General features: G+C 42.0%; 1 protein-coding gene across 1 annotated transcript in view; it reads right to left on the reverse strand.

Moving 5' to 3' along the window:
• LOC126284678 (cell division control protein 42 homolog) overlaps positions 1–20,135 on the reverse strand; it is a 258,647-nt gene that overhangs the window by 162,376 nt on the left and 76,136 nt on the right. Inside the window, exon 2 of the mRNA XM_049983798.1 lies at positions 14,319–14,377. Coding sequence (XP_049839755.1) covers positions 14,319–14,377 — 59 coding nt within the window. The remainder of the gene's footprint in view (positions 1–14,318; positions 14,378–20,135) is intronic.

Raw genomic sequence — 20,135 nt, forward strand, 5'->3', positions numbered from 1 at the left:
TACTTAATCGCGCTCATTCAAGGATACGCGTTTCCTTCGGTTACCGGATCCGCCGGGCTTGCACAAAATTCTCAGACAGCTACGGGAGGAGATCTGAGCTAGAGCGGCCGTAAGCGGATGTGCGCACTAATGTTGACTTTGCAGATAAAATACTCGCAGGTGATGCGCTTGTCTGCGAGAAGGTGGCATTGGCAGAAGACTGTACTCACTTGCGAAAGAACCTGCAGAAGAGTGATGAATGTTGCAGAGACTGGCAGCTGACGCTGAACGCAAATAAATGTAACATACCTGGGAGAAGAGAGCCACTACTGTGCAACCACACGTTTGATGACAAACTTCTGGAAACCGTAAAGTATCTAGGCGTAACCATCTGCAGTGACTTTAAGTGGAATGACCACAAAAACCGAATAACAGAAAAAGCAGTTGCTAAACTGAGGTTCAAAGGATGAATCCTAAGGAAATGTAACCCATCTACGAAGGAAAAGACTTAAAAAACGTTCCACCGATTCTAGAGTACTGCTGGTGGGGCTAATAGAAGCGAGAGAGAGAAGATCCACCGAAAAACGGCGAGTTTAACAGGTGCGAGTGCAGCACAGAGATGCTCAAAAAACTAGTGGCAAACGCTATGAGACTGTCGCTGTGCATCAAAAAATGGGTCAAATGGTTCTGAGCACTATGGGACTTAAAACCTAACTAACCTAAGCAACATGAATTGCCTAGAATCGCTCGGCCACAACGGCCGGCCGTTGTCCATCACTAAGTGGTTTACTATTGAAATTCCGAGAGACTACATTCCTGGAAGAGTCGGAGAGCACAGTACTTCCTCCTATATACGTTTTGCGAAATGACCACAACGAGAAAATTCGTGAAATTAGAATTAATATAGAAGCTTACCGACAATCATTCTTCTGATATATCAATCGCGAGTGGAACAGGGAAGGGGAGATCACTTAGTGGTGGCAGAAGTACCCTCCGCCACACACAGTTAGGTGGTTTTAGAGTAAGATGTAGATGTTGATTGATGTAGATGCGAAAAGTTTCGCCTATGCAGACATCGGAGAGTACATCTGCGGATATCCGCAATAACACTTTTTTCGCGTTCAAAAGAAGAGCGTCCATATATCAGTAATAAGAGATCGATGGTAATATTTGTATAAGTCACTCTTCCCATTCCAGTCAAAGCGGCATTATCTCGGCTTCAATGTGTAATGTCCTGGAGGCAGTAGATAAGTTGTTGACATCTGTACGAAATAAAATTGGCGAAATGCTTTTCTTCCTGGTTGCAGGCCGTTGTGGCCGATCGGTTCTAGGCGCTTTAGTCTGAAACCGCGCGACCGCTACGGTAGCAGATCAAATCCTGCCTCAGGCATGGATGTGTGTGAAGTCCTTAAGTTAGCTAGGTTTAAGTAGTTCTAAGTTCTAGGCGACTGATGACCTGAGATATTAAGTCCCATAGTACTCAGAGCCATTTCTTCCTGGTTGTTACACATACATCTACGTCTATGCTACTTCCGCATCTATATTTCGCAAACTTGTTGCTTGTTGACTACAATTTCTTTTCTAATTTGTCTCATTTTTTGCAATGATAACTTGGGTTGCATAACTCTGTAGCATCAGAAGACCTTCTCGTTTTTGGGTACATATAAGTTACGTACAAAAAGAGATACATTGGTATTTGATCCTTGAAAGGAACGTGAGATTTGACACTTAAAACGTTTGACAAATACAACCTTCAGTTATCGGTCGAACTTGGGTTTTGTAAGCTACCTTCTGCGTAAGCATTCTTCCAATGAATCTCAGTCTGGTATCAGTGTTTATTCTGCGATTTGTTTTTACGCGATCGTTTCAATGTAACTCGCTCCGTACCATACTGCCAGATATTTAATGATGTCACAGTTTCCAGTGCTTGTTCGGCAGACGTGTATTCAGGTATTTACGAATACTTATGCGAAATACGTTTTGATTCCTTATGCTGTGAGCTAGCTACTAATCCCTGCATCAAGCGCCGAGCTCTACACATCCTCAAACATTTCGCTACAATTTTCCAGCGTTGTTACTTCTCTGTATACAAAAGTATCTACGGCAAAAGCATCATAGACTTTCTGACGTGACCCATTAGTCCATTTATATATATATATATATATATATATATATATATATATATATATATATATATATATCTCCTGAGTCACCTAAAACTTGCACCGGAAATATTGCGAAAATGGTAAGTGCTATTGATATGTTGTTTTTGTAGAATGGATTGTTAGTCAGGAATTCGCATTGTTAGCCAAATGGTTCAAATGGCTCTGAGTACTATGGGACTTAACTTCTAAGGTCATCAGTTCCCTAGAACTTAGGACTACTTAAACCTAACTAACCTAAGGACATCACACACATCCATGCCCGAAGCAGGATTCGAACCTGCGACCGTAGCGGTCGCGCGGTTCCAGACTGTTGGGGCTATAACCGCTCGCCCCTCCCCTCCCCCCCCCCCCCCACCACGCCTGGCCTATTGTTAGCCAACCAACAAATTGTAATAACATTTAGAAAGTACATTTTTGCGCAAACATACTCGTTTTTAATGGAACAGTGCCTACTGACATCAACAAATTAAAAGTAGGGTAAATTAGAGTGTCAGTGATGTTTGTTGCACCGTCTAGATCGAGTCGTTTACGAAATATAGTATTCTGAAAAGTTTACACTCCGACATTTGTACAATACCTGCGGTAGTACACATTAAAGAACTTTCTCTGCCTCGTGATGACTGGGTGTTATGTGATGTCCTCAGGTTAGTTAGGTTTAAGTAGTTCTAAGTTCTAGGGGACTGATGACGATAGATGTACCATAGTGCTCAGAGCCAATTGAACCATTAGAGAACAAACGAATGCAGATTCTCACCAGTAGCGAGACGAGTGACCGTCAAAGGTTGTGTTCAAAATGACCACTGGCAGCGGCAACACACGGAACGACTGCTGCACACGCGCCAGCTTTTCAACGCAGACGTCCGGACTGGGTGAAGTAATATGTCGCTGCATATCATCGGGCTTTGTTGGTATGTCCTTGTAGACAGTGCCTTTCAGGATTCCTCACAGAAAAAAGTCTACTGGTGTCAAATCCGGGTTACGGGTCGGTCAAGGTACAGGTTCTCTGAGACCAATCCGACGTTTTGAAAACAGTTCATGAAGACATGCTTCGTGCGCTATGGGCTGGATAGCCATCATGTTGGTACCACAGGCTCCTCCTAGTTTGTAGAGGAACGTTTTCTAGTATCTGTGGGGGACGATCTGTTAGGAGGCTGCGATACTAGTGCGAGTTCATTGTTCCGTCTATGAAAAATGGGGCTACGAGCTGATGATTAACTATTCCACACCACAAGTTTACACTCCATGGACTGCATGCAGTTCCTCCTGAAGAAGCCAACGGGGTGTGTCAACAGACCAGTAGTGCATGTTTCGACGGTTTACTTCGTCATGATTGGTAAATATGGCTTCGTCACTAAAGTAGATACGGTACTTGATCCATTTGAAGCATCTTGTCTTAATGCCCTTGTAGAGACAGAATATAACACAATTGTCAAAATCGCTTCCATGCAACTCTTGGTTTAAAATGGTTTAAATGGCTCTGAGCACTATGGGACATAACATCTGTGGTCATCAGTCCCCTAGAACTTAGAACTACTTAAACCTAACTAACCTAAGGACATCACACACATCCATGCCCGAGGCAGGATTCGAACCTGCGACCGTAGCAGTCGCGCGGTTCCGGACTGAGCGCATAGAACCGCTAGACCAAACTCTTGGTGGAGAGAGACGTGATAGTAATGAAACTATGTCGATGGAGGATGCCTGACTCATGCCACTTCCTCGTGCTATTGTGCAGGAGTTAACGTGCTAATCCACTGCAACATCAGCAAGAAGATTAATTTCCCCCTCATCTGTGGTCACTTGTTTCCTTCTGTTACATTGTGTAGATGTTACACTACCACTTTCACGTAATTGTTTCAAGAAGTTGATAAATAACTGCCGAGATGGTTGACGTCTATTGGGATATCTTGCCGCATACAACGTACAAGAACTAACTGCATTCTTCCTACATTCTCCATACACCATGAGCATGTCAACGTTTTCTGCAGTGGTAAATGCCACCGTCCACTCACGACGTACTGCTTGGACAGTTACACACTGCCTATAAAGTCGCAACGCACTCAAGGAATATACAAGCAAACTGTAAGCAAACTTAACAACATCGTACTTAGCAACTATGCAGGTTGAATATCGAAAACAAATGTCGGTGTGGACACTTTTGAAAATATGATATCTCATAAAAGACTCGCATTGGAATTCTGTAACCACCACCACTGACATTCTAAGCAACCCTATTTTTCGTTTGTTACTATCAACATACATTGTTCTATTTAAAAAAGTGAATATTTGCACAAAAAATACACTTTCTAAGTATTATTACAATCCGTTTATTGACTAACAATAAGAACTCATGACTACCAATCGATTCCGCGAAAAACGCACATCAAAAGCACTTACTAATTCTGCAATATTTCCGCATCAAGTTTTAAGTCATTCGCTCTGTATGTTGAACAGTAATAGTACAGTAACTCTTTCTTCGATTACGCCCGAAGTTACCTTTTCGTCACGAAACTTTTTCTCCGTTAAAAAGCACGTAATTACACGTAACAGCAGCTGCTTTACGTATCAGTGATTACTGATTCGTTTACATTAACAGAGGTCACTTACGTAATTAAAGCAAACTGAACTACATTAAGGTTCTTCGAGTATTCTCCATCCATCTTTGTTTCGTAGTCTGACCACCGTTTTTCTGTTGTATACGACAGAAGCAATGTTCGGTATTCGTCAACAATTTTCATAAATACACTCATCTTACCTTAATCTCTATGTTAAATTGCATTGAAAGATGAGACATACCATAAAATCACGCATACAACCAACAAGAAGGGAACAGTATGCAAATAAGCGAGTATGTCGTGCCTCGTGAATCATTTCTCTCACAGTACAAGAAAGTAAAATCTTGACTAGCTGCCAGCGATTCAGTTGTCGAGAATGGCTGCCTGCTTCAGATTTATCGCTTTTCCCACAACAGATTGCACTGGCATCGTTCACATTGCCATTACCAATGCCTGAAAAGTGAAATAAATCAGATTTACGTCCGTGAAATATATCGTTGCCCATCTTCTTTAAGTTATCCAATATGGTAAAGAAGTTACTCTGCGGATAGCAGTAAAGTTTAAGGGTACGCGTCCCCAATCGTTCCAACACAAGAGGAGCATCGGTTATTTCCCTTTACTACAGGCATTACCTTATATTCATCCACGTTTACAGAGAGCTAATATTCGTTATATCAATAGAAAATATTGACCAAGTCTATCTGCAGCTCATTATGATCATGATTTTCCTGTAGTCAACAGCGTCGTCATCAAACAATCTTTTAGTGCTGCTGGTTCTGTTTAATGAATTACTTGCGTATACTGAAAAAATTAGAGGCCTCATTAAGCTTCCTTGGGGCAGGCTCGTTGTTACTTTAGTTCTGCGGTACATTCACCGCCACGAATAATGTACTACATTCTGCCTGTCAAATATTCCTCAAACGATTGACATGTTTACTAAGATACTACGTAAAACCGTATCTTGGTTAGCAGTCTACAGTACAGTGTTGAACGCCTTATGTAAATCTAAGAAGACGAGATATATCTCTTCATCTGTTGTTTGTAAGATGTCATTAACGAATAAAGCAATCTGTGTTTCACACAAGTCGTAGTTTTATGACTCCGTACTTATTCTTTTAGAGGTGTTTGCGTCCAAATCTACACGTTGTTTTGCTCTCCTCTATTTCCAATACGTTATAAACTGCTGAATATAAGATAAGTTGCGCATCCTCTTAGATAATTCCGACCGCTGACAATCAAACATACTATCGAGGTCTTGAGATATCAATCAGCGATGTCTGCCATTTAAAAAAGCAATCCATACAGGGCTTATATAATCCTGACGAAAAGAAAAGAGACGTCCACAATTGCGGTATGAGAAACTAAATGGCAGCACTTAGATTCACAGTACTACGGCAAAATGAGAACTTTGGAAAAGCACACAGATGTTATTAATATCAATGATGTTTTGATATTCTTCACGGGTTTGCAGCCGGATCATTTCGTCCTCCAGACACAATATTTCGGCGGACCAGCTGGCCGCCATCCTCAGGTGAGTTAATGCTGGTGCACTGCCTCGCCGGAACTGAGTTCCAGCCACAACGACGGAAACCTTTATACACCACAAACCGTTCACCGCGCGTGCGCGAGAAGATAGCGCCTCCTGGCGGTAAGAAGACACGCAGCGCGCCGGTGGAGAAAGACGGCGGAAACGATAAATCGCATCAGGAAGGATCCAAAGATCGAAAAGAAGAACGTTTTTGTTTAATGTCCGACAACATCGGATTCCATATTTTGCTTAGAGGAAAACCTCTATCCCTGTTAATAATATTGCTTGCTAATCTGATTTCAATAGATTCTTTAAGAATACATTCCCAATAGCGAGAAGCAGGAGAGATCAATTGTGTCCTGTCGTACATCATTCTGTGTCCCTCGTTAAGGCAATGTTCCGCCACTGCAGATTTCTCGGGCTGGAGCAACCGAGTGTGCCGATGATGTTCCACACACCGGTCCTTAATCGTTCGAATAGTCTGACCAATGTACTTCTTTCCACAGTGACACGGGATTTCATATACACCGGGTTTCCTCAAACCCAAATTATCCTTAACTGAGCCGAGAAGGGCTCTAGTCTTGGCCACCGGCGTAAAAACACTTTTAATATCATATCTCCTTAGAATTCTTGAAATTTTAGATGATATACTTCCCGCAAAGGGTAAATAAGCAACAGCTACAAAAGTATCCTCTATAGGCTCGCGTGACGGACCAAACTGAAGAGCACGGCATATTTGTTGTTCCGTATATCCATTCTGTTTGAAAACAGTTTTCAAATGGTCAAGTTCTTCTTTCAAATGTTCCTCGTCAGAAATGGCATAAGCTCTTTTTACCAAAGTCCGCAAAACTCCACTACGTTGGTGTGGTGGATGACAGCTGGTCGCATGAAGATAACGGTCAGTATGAGTAGGTTTCCGATACACACTGTGTCCGAAAGTCCCATCGTCCTTTCTTTCAACCAAAACATCAAGAAATGGAAGTTTGCCATCACTTTCAATTTCCATGGTAAACTGAATGCTCGGATGTAGACAATTAAAGTGATCCAAAAAACGATTCAAGGCATCAATTCCATGCGGCCAAACCATAAAAATGTCATCAACATATCTGAAAAAACACTTAGGTTTAAGAAACGAAGTTTTGAGTGCCATGTCCTCAAAGTCTTCCATAAAAAGGTTAGCGACTATGGGGGAGAGGGGACTCCCCATAGCCACTCCGTCAGTTTGCTCAAAATATACATCATTAAAAAGGAAATACGTCGAAGTCAACACATGACGACATAACTTGGTGGTTTCTTCATCTAATTTCTCACTGATTAGTGACAGGGACTCTTCAAGAGGAACCCGAGTAAAAAGAGAAATAACATCAAAGCTGACAAGCAAGTCAGAAGGACCAGAGTATAATGATTTTAATCGTCGAATGAAGTCAGACGAATTAGATATGTGATGTTCACATTTTCCCACATATGGCCTGAGGACCGAAGCTAAATATTTGGCCAAATTATAGGTAGGGGCGCCCAAGTTGCTGACAATGGGACGCAGAGGAATACCACTCTTATGTATTTTGGGTAAACCATACAATCTCGGAGGAACCGCCGCACCAGGATGAAGTTTCTTGATGACATCACTAGGTAAAGAGCTCTTCTTTAAAAGTGAGAGAGTCTTTCGTTTTATACAATCCGTGGGATCATTTTTGATTTTCCGATAGGCCGATTCCTGTAGCAAAAGATCCATTTTGGCAACATAATCCTCACGTGCGAGAATAACCGTGGCATTGCCTTTATCAGCCGGAAGAATGATTAGATCCCGATTTTCTCTCAGAGACCGAATAGCAGCCCTTTCACAAGATGGAATATTATTCCTTGGAGGTGGAGTTCGACGAAGTTTATAGGCAACCTCCTGCCTGATCTCTTCTGCCCTGTCCTCAGGAAGGCGGGCCACAGCTTGTTCTACAGCACAAATAAAATCCGTAATAGGAGTCCTCTTGGGAGTAGGTGCGAAATTTAACCCTTTTTTTTCAAAACAGATAATGTAGCATCATCAAATTCCTGAGTCGTAAGATTAATAACCACCCGTTGACGGGTGTCGTCACCAGACATAATAGGAGAAACAGAGAGACGTTGGAACTTAGATGACTGTTTACCAGCAGCAATTTTCTGCACCGAGTCCGAAAAAGCCCATGAAGCGCTATCCACCCATTCCCACGATGTGGCAGACAGTCTCGAAGATATTTCCAGATGCAAATAAAATAAATCTTTGGATATAAAATCCAATCGTCGACGCGTAAAGCGAATACGTTCCCGTACCAATGCACGACTGGCCCGCTTCTTGATTTTGTTGGCCGCTTTTGTGTCAATATAATGATTAATTCTGGCGAATTTAGGGATAATACCCTCGTCCCGACATCTCAATAAAAACACAAGTGCACTCAGTAACTTCCCTTTCTTCTTGCGAAAATTATCCAACTTTCTAACAAGACTCACCATCTCCTCCCCGTAGAGGTTTTGGATGTGATTTCGTAGACTTTCCCGGCGTAATAACTGCTGATATTCTTCACGGGTTTGCAGCCGGATCATTTCGTCCTCCAGACGATCTTTTGCTACAGGAATCGGCCTATCGGAAAATCAAAAATGATCCCACGGATTGTATAAAACGAAAGACTCTCTCACTTTTAAAGAAGAGCTCTTTACCTAGTGATGTCATCAAGAAACTTCATCCTGGTGCGGCGGTTCCTCCGAGATTGTATGGTTTACCCAAAATACATAAGAGTGGTATTCCTCTGCGTCCCATTGTCAGCAACTTGGGCGCCCCTACCTATAATTTGGCCAAATATTTAGCTTCGGTCCTCAGGCCATATGTGGGAAAATGTGAACATCACATATCTAATTCGTCTGACTTCATTCGACGATTAAAATCATTATACTCTGGTCCTTCTGACTTGCTTGTCAGCTTTGATGTTATTTCTCTTTTTACTCGGGTTCCTCTTGAAGAGTCCCTGTCACTAATCAGTGAGAAATTAGATGAAGAAACCACCAAGTTATGTCGTCATGTGTTGACTTCGACGTATTTCCTTTTTAATGATGTATATTTTGAGCAAACTGACGGAGTGGCTATGGGGAGTCCCCTCTCCCCCATAGTCGCTAACCTTTTTATGGAAGACTTTGAGGACATGGCACTCAAAACTTCGTTTCTTAAACCTAAGTGTTTTTTCAGATATGTTGATGACATTTTTATGGTTTGGCCGCATGGAATTGATGCCTTGAATCGTTTTTTGGATCACTTTAATTGTCTACATCCGAGCATTCAGTTTACCATGGAAATTGAAAGTGATGGCAAACTTCCATTTCTTGATGTTTTGGTTGAAAGAAAGGACGATGGGACTTTCGGACACAGTGTGTATCGGAAACCTACTCATACTGACCGTTATCTTCATGCGACCAGCTGTCATCCACCACACCAACGTAGTGGAGTTTTGCGGACTTTGGTAAAAAGAGCTTATGCCATTTCTGACGAGGAACATTTGAAAGAAGAACTTGACCATTTGAAAACTGTTTTCAAACAGAATGGATATACGGAACAACAAATATGCCGTGCTCTTCAGTTTGGTCCGTCACGCGAGCCTATAGAGGATACTTTTGTAGCTGTTGCTTATTTACCCTTTGCGGGAAGTATATCATCTAAAATTTCAAGAATTCTAAGGAGATATGATATTAAAAGTGTTTTTACGCCGGTGGCCAAGACTAGAGCCCTTCTCGGCTCAGTTAAGGATAATTTGGGTTTGAGGAAACCCGGTGTATATGAAATCCCGTGTCACTGTGGAAAGAAGTACATTGGTCAGACTATTCGAACGATTAAGGACCGGTGTGTGGAACATCATCGGCACACTCGGTTGCTCCAGCCCGAGAAATCTGCAGTGGCGGAACATTGCCTTAACGAGGGACACAGAATGATGTACGACAGGACACAATTGATCTCTCCTGCTTCTCGCTATTGGGAATGTATTCTTAAAGAATCTATTGAAATCAGATTAGCAAGCAATATTATTAACAGGGATAGAGGTTTTCCTCTAAGCAAAATATGGAATCCGATGTTGTCGGACATTAAACAAAAACGTTCTTCTTTTCGATCTTTGGATCCTTCCTGATGCGATTTATCGTTTCCGCCGTCTTTCTCCACCGGCGCGCTGCGTGTCTTCTTACCGCCAGGAGGCGCTATCTTCTCGCGCACGCGCGGTGAACGGTTTGTGGTGTATAAAGGTTTCCGTCGTTGTGGCTGGAACTCAGTTCCGGCGAGGCAGTGCACCAGCATTAACTCACCTGAGGATGGCGGCCAGCTGGTCCGCCGAAATATTGTGTCTGGAGGACGAAATGATCCGGCTGCAAACCCGTGAAGAATATCAGCAGTTATTACGCCGGGAAAGTCTACGAAATCACATCAATGATGTTTTGTTTTCTTCTGGCTGTAAGCCAGTTTTATCGTTGGTTTGGATGATTCATCATCAACAGAAATTCATTCAAACTTGGTGAAGCTTTATAAAGAGCATGCTCCTTCGTTTTCAACAGTTATGAAATGCGTGGCTGAATAACGTGAAGAACTTCCCACACTTCAGAACATCGAGAAAGTGCACAATACGATATTGGACATTCTGTGAAGATATCTGTGCGCAATAGCTCACGCAATGATCACATAACAAGTAAGAGTACGCTACATTTTACACGAACAATGAACTATCAGAAAATTTTGTGTAGTATAGCCACTATAGTTTGAAGAATGCTGATCATGGCAGTTAATAAAATAAAATCGTCAGCAAAAATATCACTCTTAGTCTACGCCGATTTGTATTTTGGATAATACCCTGGTGGAAGACTTGGGGCCAGGAACGAACCACGAATAAACGCAGTGAGCAGAGGCAGATGTTCGCAGCAAAAGAGGCGAAGTTGGTTTCATCTAGCGGAAAAGCTAAGCTGAGTTTTCTTTGGATTTGGTAGCGTTATCTCTTACTGATTACCTTGAAAAGAGTAAAACAGTATTTGGTACATAATATGCTGGTCTTCTGGATAGATTACATAAAAAATAGAAGCATGACAAGAGGCTAGGCTCATGAAAGAAGAAAAGCTATATTTCTTCAGGACGATACGCCTGCTCACTAAGGTGCTTCCGAGATGAGTGATTTTAGAGATCGAACAACAAATAGTTGGGGTATCTTCTTTATTAATGCGATTTGGACACCCTTTGGTTTCAGTTTTCCTACATAAAATTCGTGTCTCGGTAAAGTATTCAAAACAATAAAGAGGTTATAGCAGTCAGATGTTTAAATTTAGGCAGATATTCCAGAATGGCGCCAGTGATTCCATCCACTCATTGTAGTGGTCGAAGTGTACTGACGTGAAGTGCGAAACGTTGGTCATTCAACTCACTGATCACATTTGCACCCCCTAATTTCCTCGTGCTGCCATGTCTAAACGAATTAGTGCTCGAGAACGGCTCAGAATCTAGTGAAGAGTCATGGCAGCAGTAGGCAGGTGTTCTGCAGAACTTTCAGAATCATGTTGCGGTTGAAACCCACTCGATGGGAAAACTTTGGTCAAAGAACAGGGACCCGAAGGAGACTAATGTCGAAAAATAAGTGTAGGTCTATGAGCTATCGAAACATAATCCTTGAGACACGAACTTGTCTTCGTATATCTGACCACAAAAATATAAATGATCGCTACTGTACTACAATGCGACTAATAACTATAGAAAGAAATAAGGTATATATTTGAAAATATTTGTTTTATAGAAGCTAATATCTTATACTGCACACAGACCAATCATCACGAACGAACTTATCTGCAGTGCCCTAAGGAAATGTGATAAGACCACTCTTTTTCCCAACATTTTTGTAAAAAAGGTAAACTAATGCGAACAACACAAATTATTCCTGACATCGCAGCTATGAATAAGAAATAATCATCTGGTGAATTTTTTCGTAAATAAGGTTAAACCTAAGATGTGAAGAATAAACTGCTCGGTTTAAGAATGACATTGCTATCCTCAGAGAAAGGTAGGAAGAGCTGCAAGAGCTACTGAATGGAATAAACAGTCTCGTGAACACTGAATGTGGGTTGAGAGGAGACCAAAGAATGAAGAAAATGATGAGGAGAAGCAGAAGTCAGATTACACTATAAACTTACCATCTAAACTGGCCATCACGAAGAAGATGAAGCGAAGTAATTCTGCTACCTGAGAGGCAAAATTACGCATGCGTCGGCGAAGCAAGGACATAAAAAGCAGGCTAGCACAGGCAAGGAGGACATTACTCTCCAGAAGTAGTCTGCCAGTATCAAACCTTCACCTGAGGAATAAATTTCTTAGACTGTACATCTGAAGCACTGTATTGTATGGTGGGAAATCATAGGCTGTTGGAAAACCGGAAACGAGAATCGGAGCCTTCGATATGAGTGTGGTATTATAGAGAACATGTTGCAAATTGTGTGGACTAATAAGGTAAGAGACGAGGAAGGTTTCTATAGAATATGCGAGGGAAGGAATACATGGAAAATATTAACTGTAGGAAGTGACAAGATCACTGGGCATGTGTTGAGACATCAAGAATAGCTTTCATGATACTAGATAAGTGCTCCCCAATCTGGGGGTATTTACCCCCTGAGGGATAAAGTGAAACTAAACGATTCGATCCTGTTTCAGCCACGAAACTAAATTATTTTCAAAAGGTCGTTACTATTAAAATTTTTAAGATTCTGATGCTGATTATATAATTTATGAATTACTTTTTCTTGATTAACAGCATTAATGCGGTGGAAGTTATAGGTCCCTCACATAGTCCACGTATTTCGTGCTTTGTCCTGTACATCGCTGATGATAAAACTGAGACATAAACGTAACAAATGCTAAATACCTCTAGAAAATGTCTTCTCCAAGTTGTAGATAGTACTTGCAGTAGTCCAGATTACTCGCTTCGAAACAGATAACTTAATTAATTGACAGCACGACACAGAAGTAACTACACAAGGGCTACTACAGTTCTTTACAGAGTAATGTTATTATTATTGTGACATAAGGCATTAGCAGCCCGAAGTCTTCCAATTTCTTTCAGTTCAAAAATGAGAAGTGCAGCAATCGAGTGATTTATCAGCAGTAAGTATAATGCACCCATTTGAACTTGGTTGATTCCAAATGGGGTTGCAGCGTGCAGGTCAGGGAAGTGCCGCAATGGAGAGGAGTAATGCAGGGGAAGCATGTTTTGTAACACGTGTCTACCCTCACTGTGGATAGCTAGCTTTCTTATCAGAGGAATTGTGGGAATCCCTTGCGATGCACCACGAATTCCTTCGTCATTCATTCTTCCTCCTTCCCTCCCCTCCTCATAAACACACACACAAACTAAATATCATTCATCTTTCATCATTTTAAAAACAAAAGTGTTCCAAGAAAAGTCTTTCGTTTTACAGTTTAGTCAGGTGCTGAAGTTGGTAATAATGGAATCAGATAGCGGGGGCGGGGGGTACTAGCTAATATCTGAATGCACTCACGGGGAATGGTACTAGACAGAACTGTGGAAGGTGCCAACCGTAGGGGAAGGCAGAGATTGGAATACATCCAGTAAATAATTGAATACACTGAGATGAAGAGATTGCTACAGAACAAGAAGTCAAGGCAGGCCTCAACAGATTAAAAAAAAAAAAACCTGTAGAAATTTCTTCCAGTGTGATTCAGTCCTCGGTATGTCCTCATCAAAGTTTTATTGCGCTGGAAACTAACCTACTTCATAATTTTTCTTAATGGTGGACCTCAGAACTGCCACTATAGGAATTTAGAGGAAGAATGTCAGTCCAGTAGCTATAATGGTTTTATTAACTATGTCTAGTTTCCGCTTAGTCGTTTTAAGTATATCATGTAGACACGAACCACAATGCCACTGAAAATACCATTCTTCTTTCAAATCTAGTTAATGTGAGTACCCACGACATGTGCCACTTGTAGAAATGCCTGTTGATGATGAAACCGTTTACCAGTGAGGGTGTTTACCCGTCCATTGTGACAGATGTGACCGCGATGTATCGTCAAACTGAGTGTGCAGAAGTACTCACCAGGCCCGCTGTGTCGCAGAGCTGCACGCTGTACGGCCGCCCGTCGACCCGGACCACCACTGCAACAGAAGGAAGCGCACGTCAGCACTCTCCCAAAGACACAGTGGCTCACACATCCGCCACGAACAAGCTGCCAGTAACAGCAAGGCAATGTTCTGGGTTCAAACCCCTATTCGAAACCGGTTTAATCTACCAGGAACTTGAAAAACAGCACAAGATCTGCTGCTGAGTGGAAGATTCGTTCTGGTAAGCTCACCAGGCGAAAGGAAAAGTAGCTATCATTACTAAAGAGCACACTGGCTGGTTAGGGGCGCTGTAGATGGTTGCAGGAGGTCACTGACAGTCCACTCGTGACGTACGTCATGACAGTCAATTCGTGTTTACATGCCAGCTGGCTGCATGAAATCAGCGAAGAAAACGGTTTTACGTCAAGACGTAACAGAATGTGGTGGTAGTAGTAGTAGTATAGTAGTAGTAATAGTAAAAGTACTAGTAGTAGGTAACTTTTACAAAGCTGTGGACATGTTGTGATATTACAATTTAAGGACAAGAAAATATCATAATTCATCTATACATTTACATACTTATTGGTCTAGTCCGACAACGATGTGATAGGTAGCAGGACGGGGCCTTAAAGCAGCAATGATCCCGGAATCTGCCTAAGGTAATAAAGGGAAACCGTGGGAAACTTAAATCAGGATGGCCGGAAGAAAATTGGAGTCGTCACCCTCCAGAATACAAGGGCAATCTGTTTGAAACAGTGCGATCTAATTCGAGTTATTCCTAGTGAATAATAGTTTTGCAAGTAAGTTATTTAAAAATGTAAAAGGCTAGTGCTATTCTATGGCAGAAAGGATTTATCGTGTTCGGGAGTGTCAATGATCGCACTGTCAATGAAGTTACCCGATTTTTTGGTGTATCAATGTGAATACTTCAATGTGTTTACAAGGAATGGTGTGCCACCCACAGCCATGTAACACGGTGCAACAGCAGTGATCGTAGGAAGATCCTAACAGCTGATATCTGGAGTCGGATATCTCGCAAAAGCCCTTTGCTCAAAGCAAACCAAAGCTGTACCTCTTCAATGGACACAACACAGAAACTGGACAATGAAATGCTATAATTCTATTTTTTGTAGAAAACGATCTACAACTGCTCAAATTCATGTCTTTGATGTAAGTTCCTCTCCAAATGCACAGTAGCAATTTTAACGACGTTTCCAAGTCGAAAGTGGCGCACCAGACTGCCCCACCTTCTAAATCGTTACAACCTAGCAACGTTAGCCCGCGAATAAGGAGACTGTTATCTGAGAGCCCCCACGTTTTAAGCATCTTCATGGGAATCCATTGTCTCTATTGATAGTAATTTCACATTTATGTCGAAATTCGTCAAAAATTACAGTTTGAAAAATATTTATGGATTATAAAAAATCTGGTATCATTATAATAATAATTATTATTATTATTATTATTACAGAATTTGGCCAATTCTACATCGATTAGAGACTAAGAATATGTTACAACCCTTTTCTCTGGAGAACTTCTTCATGCGTTAGATGATGGTCAGCCTCTGTTCATTTGACATCACTCTCCTAGCCTACGGCCTGTGTTGTTGGGTAGGAAATTTTGCAGTGCTTATAGGTAGCCTAAAATTTTCCCTCTTCTGTGATGTTAAGTTTTCTCAATCCTTTCTTGCCTCTTCTAGTTAATGTGGAAATCCAATTGAAAATTTTCTTGGTTAGCCAATTGTCATTCATTCTACGAATATGACGGTAAAACTTTAATTTTATGTTCCTGTGCTTTTGTGTAGATCTTCAATTCTCCTCTTTGTGCAGCAGTTATGTTTCTTGTTCGGTAGTACTAAAATTTTTCTGAGTATTTTCCTTTCTTTGCTTTTTAGTTCTTCTTGTTCACCTCTTTCTTCAGTGTGAGGCATTCAGATCCTTATAGTGCTTCCACTTTAATTGCTCATGCGTAGTGTTTAATTTTTGCCTGGAACAATATTGGTATTTTATTACATCGTTTTTGGTTGAGTTCGTATGCTAATTCCCTTTTCTATTCCTTTCTGTACTAGTGATGTTACTTAATCCGTTTGATTGTACCTACTGTCGCAAACATTTAAACTTGTCAATTCTTTCCATGTATCCATCTTGTGTTTGTGTTTCTCTCTCTCCGTTGCCTTTATGTTCAATGTATTCCGTTTTTTCATACTATGTTTACAATCCGGTTTTATCTGCAATTCTGTAGAATATCTCTGTCACTATCTTTATGTATGTTTTTTCCTTGGAAATAATTGCAATTTCGTCAGCAAAAGCGATACATTTCGCCTTGACCTGGTCCTCGTCTCAGATGGATTCTTTCTCTGTCTTTCTGCTCTTGTCGTTTAAGCCACTCTCTCATGACCTGTCTAAATTCGAACTGAAGAGAATCTGTGAGAGTCCATTGCCTTGCCGAACTCCTGTATTAATTATCAAGAGTTCAGGAACTTTTCGTTCTTTCAAAAACCATTTAGAATGGATCAAATCAGATTCTCCAAAGAATTTAACTTGCGAAGTTTTCCCTGTGAGTATATGATCGATTAATTGTTCTGTGGTTTTGTCGATGCCTGCTTCTTCCAGTGTTGAAAACACTGTACGTCTGTCTACGGAATTGAAGCCAGTGAAAGTAACGACTGTGTCACTGAAGAAATGAATATTATCGGTTACCTTTATTGGCCGGAAGATCCCATCTGGATTGATTACTGGGCTATTAAAAGCTGGGACGGAGTAGGAGTTGGCGCAGACGGATGTGAGGAACCGCACATATTAACAATTGTGATCTTTAGCGCTGTTGCCGGCCGGAGTGGCCATGTGGTTTTGGCGCTACAGTCTGGAGCTGAGCGACCGCTACGGTCGCAGGTTCGAATCCTGCCTCGGGCATGGATGTGTGTGATTTCCTTAGGTTAGTTAGGTTTAATTAGTTCTACGTTCTAGGTGACTGATGACCTCAGAAGTTAAGTCGCATAGTGCTCAGAGCCATTTGACCCATTTTTTTTTAGCGCTGTTAGCTAGATTTTAAAAGCTACACTGCATACCAATAATAGAGCAATACCAAATAAGACAGAAAGTAACGAAAAATACTTATTGTGCGCATACAATATAGTAGGAATAATCTGCGGCTGATTTAGGGGTATGCAGGGAGCGAAAGTTAGTACAAGGAGTTGCCACCTCTGGTAGCAGAAACGGTCCTAACCTCACTGGACGTCCAATCAAACTGAGCATCGATGTTACATACGGGAGATACGTCCTTCATCGCTGCTAAAAACCTATGACAGTATTAGCTGGCCAACTGTGGCGTTCCAGTCACTGAGCAACGAACGACCACAACTTTTCAGTGAGTGAGAAGTGTCTAGAACATGCTGGCCATGAGAGGAGTCGAACACGCTACGTATCGAAGTAGATCAGGACAGCAAGGGCAACATGCAGTCTTGCATTATCTTGTTGAAAGATAACATCACGGAGACCTCGAAGATAGGACACATCCACTGGCTTTAAAACGTAAGAAATGTAACGGTTGTTCTCTATATCACCGGCTATATGAACCAGAAGTGATCGTGTAGTGTACTAATGGCATCCTATGCAATTACGCCCGGTACTGCGCTCATATGACGAGACAAATGCAGTCCGGCAACGTTCATTTTCCTCCGAGCCTCTACACATGGAAACATCCATCGAGATGCTGTAAGCAGAAGCGAGACTCGTCTGGAAAGACTACGGGTGCCACTCCTGTATACACCGTTGTCGTTGGACGCACTAGTGTTGGTGCCTCCCTCTCTGCTGCCGTGGCAAGAGAAAGTGGAACAACAGTTGAAACGTCCCCTCTGAAAAATTATGCATGACTGGTCTATGTGAAACGTCCTCTTTGAACAATTATACACGAATGTGCTTAAACTGACACACAATATTTTTAGCGCAACGCAATCTGACTTTCAATAATCCCTACAAAAGAATGGCCCTGACTAACATTAACCTATACCTTTCACAAATCACTTACCTCACAAAAAATCTTCGTTACTCGAACTACTGCAATACAGCGAGCACCACTACTGCCAGCTAAATAAAAGATTCTAACTACGGAAGGCACTAACTACTGATAGGTATAGTTAGCAAATGAAAGATTTTAATAGAGAACAAACAGTGTATTTACCTTAATAGTCAAAATATATATGATAGTTCATGACATCCAGTCTTCAAAATAACAAAACTCCGCCATCTCTCTCCCCACGTCCACCACTGCTGGCGGCTCACCTCCAACTGCGCAACGCTACGCGCTGTTAGCATCCAGCTGCCGCTGCCCAACACTACAATGGCAGACAACAATGCAGACTAAACACAGACTGCACACGGCACAGCCAGTGATTTTTTCATACCGAGCGCTATGTGGCGTTACCAATAAGAAAACCTAAACAGCCTACTTACACAGTCATCGCGTCAACAGTCCATGATATAGATGTCCTCGCACTGGATGTGCCCATTTTTTGCCTCAAGACACGACGTAGCATCCTGTCTGACCTAGAGGTTAGAACTTCTGACTTGTCGTGCGCTAGTCATGTGTGGCCCATATAGTCCAGCATGGCTTTGCGTATGGTCCTTCTGAAGCTGGAACAACGATCACCTAGTCGACAGTCCGTGATATAGATGTCCTCGCAATCTACGTGCCCATTTTCAGACTTAGGAGATGTGACGTACCATCCTCTCTGACCTAGCGAATAGAATTTCTGACCTCTTGTGCGCTAGTCGCTTGTGGCCCATATAGTCCCGCATGGCGTTGTGTATGGCCCTTCTGAAGGTGAAACAACGGTTACCGTGGTATAGATGTCCTCGCAGTGGACGTGCCCATTTTCTGCCTCAAGACACGTGACGTACCATCCTTTCTGACCTATCGAATAGAATTTCTGACCTCTCGTGCGCTAGTCGCGTGTGGCCCATATAGTCCCGCATGGCGTTGCGTGTAGCCCTTCTGAACTGTTCATTTGCATACTAGTGTGACAGTCGTGGGGGGTCCCGATCTACAGGAGCAGTAGGATCGTGGAACAATAAATCACCGTCTCGATAGGTCACGATCCTGTCAGTGTCGAAATACGATACGTGTTAGCACCCGTTTCTCCTTCTTAAATGAGGCATAACACAATTCTGAAAAGTAACCAACATTCAAATGTGAATTCTGAATGAGAAATTGGATGCGTTATGGTTCAAATGGCTCTAAGCACTGCGGGACTTAATATCTGAAGTCATCAACCCCTTAAACTTAGAACTACTTAAACCTAACTAACCTAAGGATATCACACACAGCCATGCCCGAGGCAGAATCACAACCTTCGATCGTAGCAGTCGCGCCGTTCCAGACTGAAGCGCCTAGAACCGCTCGGACACACCGGCAGCCGCCGTAGGTGATTATTCTGGCTTTTGACACTTGGGCACATTAATGTGACTGCACAGTGTACATTTCATACCCATGTCACGTTTATTGTTCGCCGCTTTTATGGTGAAATTTTACTGGTCAGTACTGTAGTTCCCCATTCACTAACAACAACAAGCGCTTTGTATCACTTCTACGTGAGCTTCAGTTATTGGTAACGTGGTGAATGTACTATTGCCTGCCTGATAAAAAGTATTAAAATGACAGTGTACGTAAAATATTATTCTACACGCATGGCTTTAAATGTGATCCTTCCTAATTCTGATCATAGAGTGATAACCTTCCATGATACTACGCTCAGTTTTGTTGTGTTTTTATGATGGTAAAAACTAAAACTAAACTCCGCCCAAACAGGCTATGA

The sequence above is a fragment of the Schistocerca gregaria genome, chromosome 8 (genome assembly GCF_023897955.1).
Source record: "Schistocerca gregaria isolate iqSchGreg1 chromosome 8, iqSchGreg1.2, whole genome shotgun sequence".
NCBI lineage: Eukaryota > Metazoa > Arthropoda > Insecta > Orthoptera > Acrididae > Schistocerca > Schistocerca gregaria.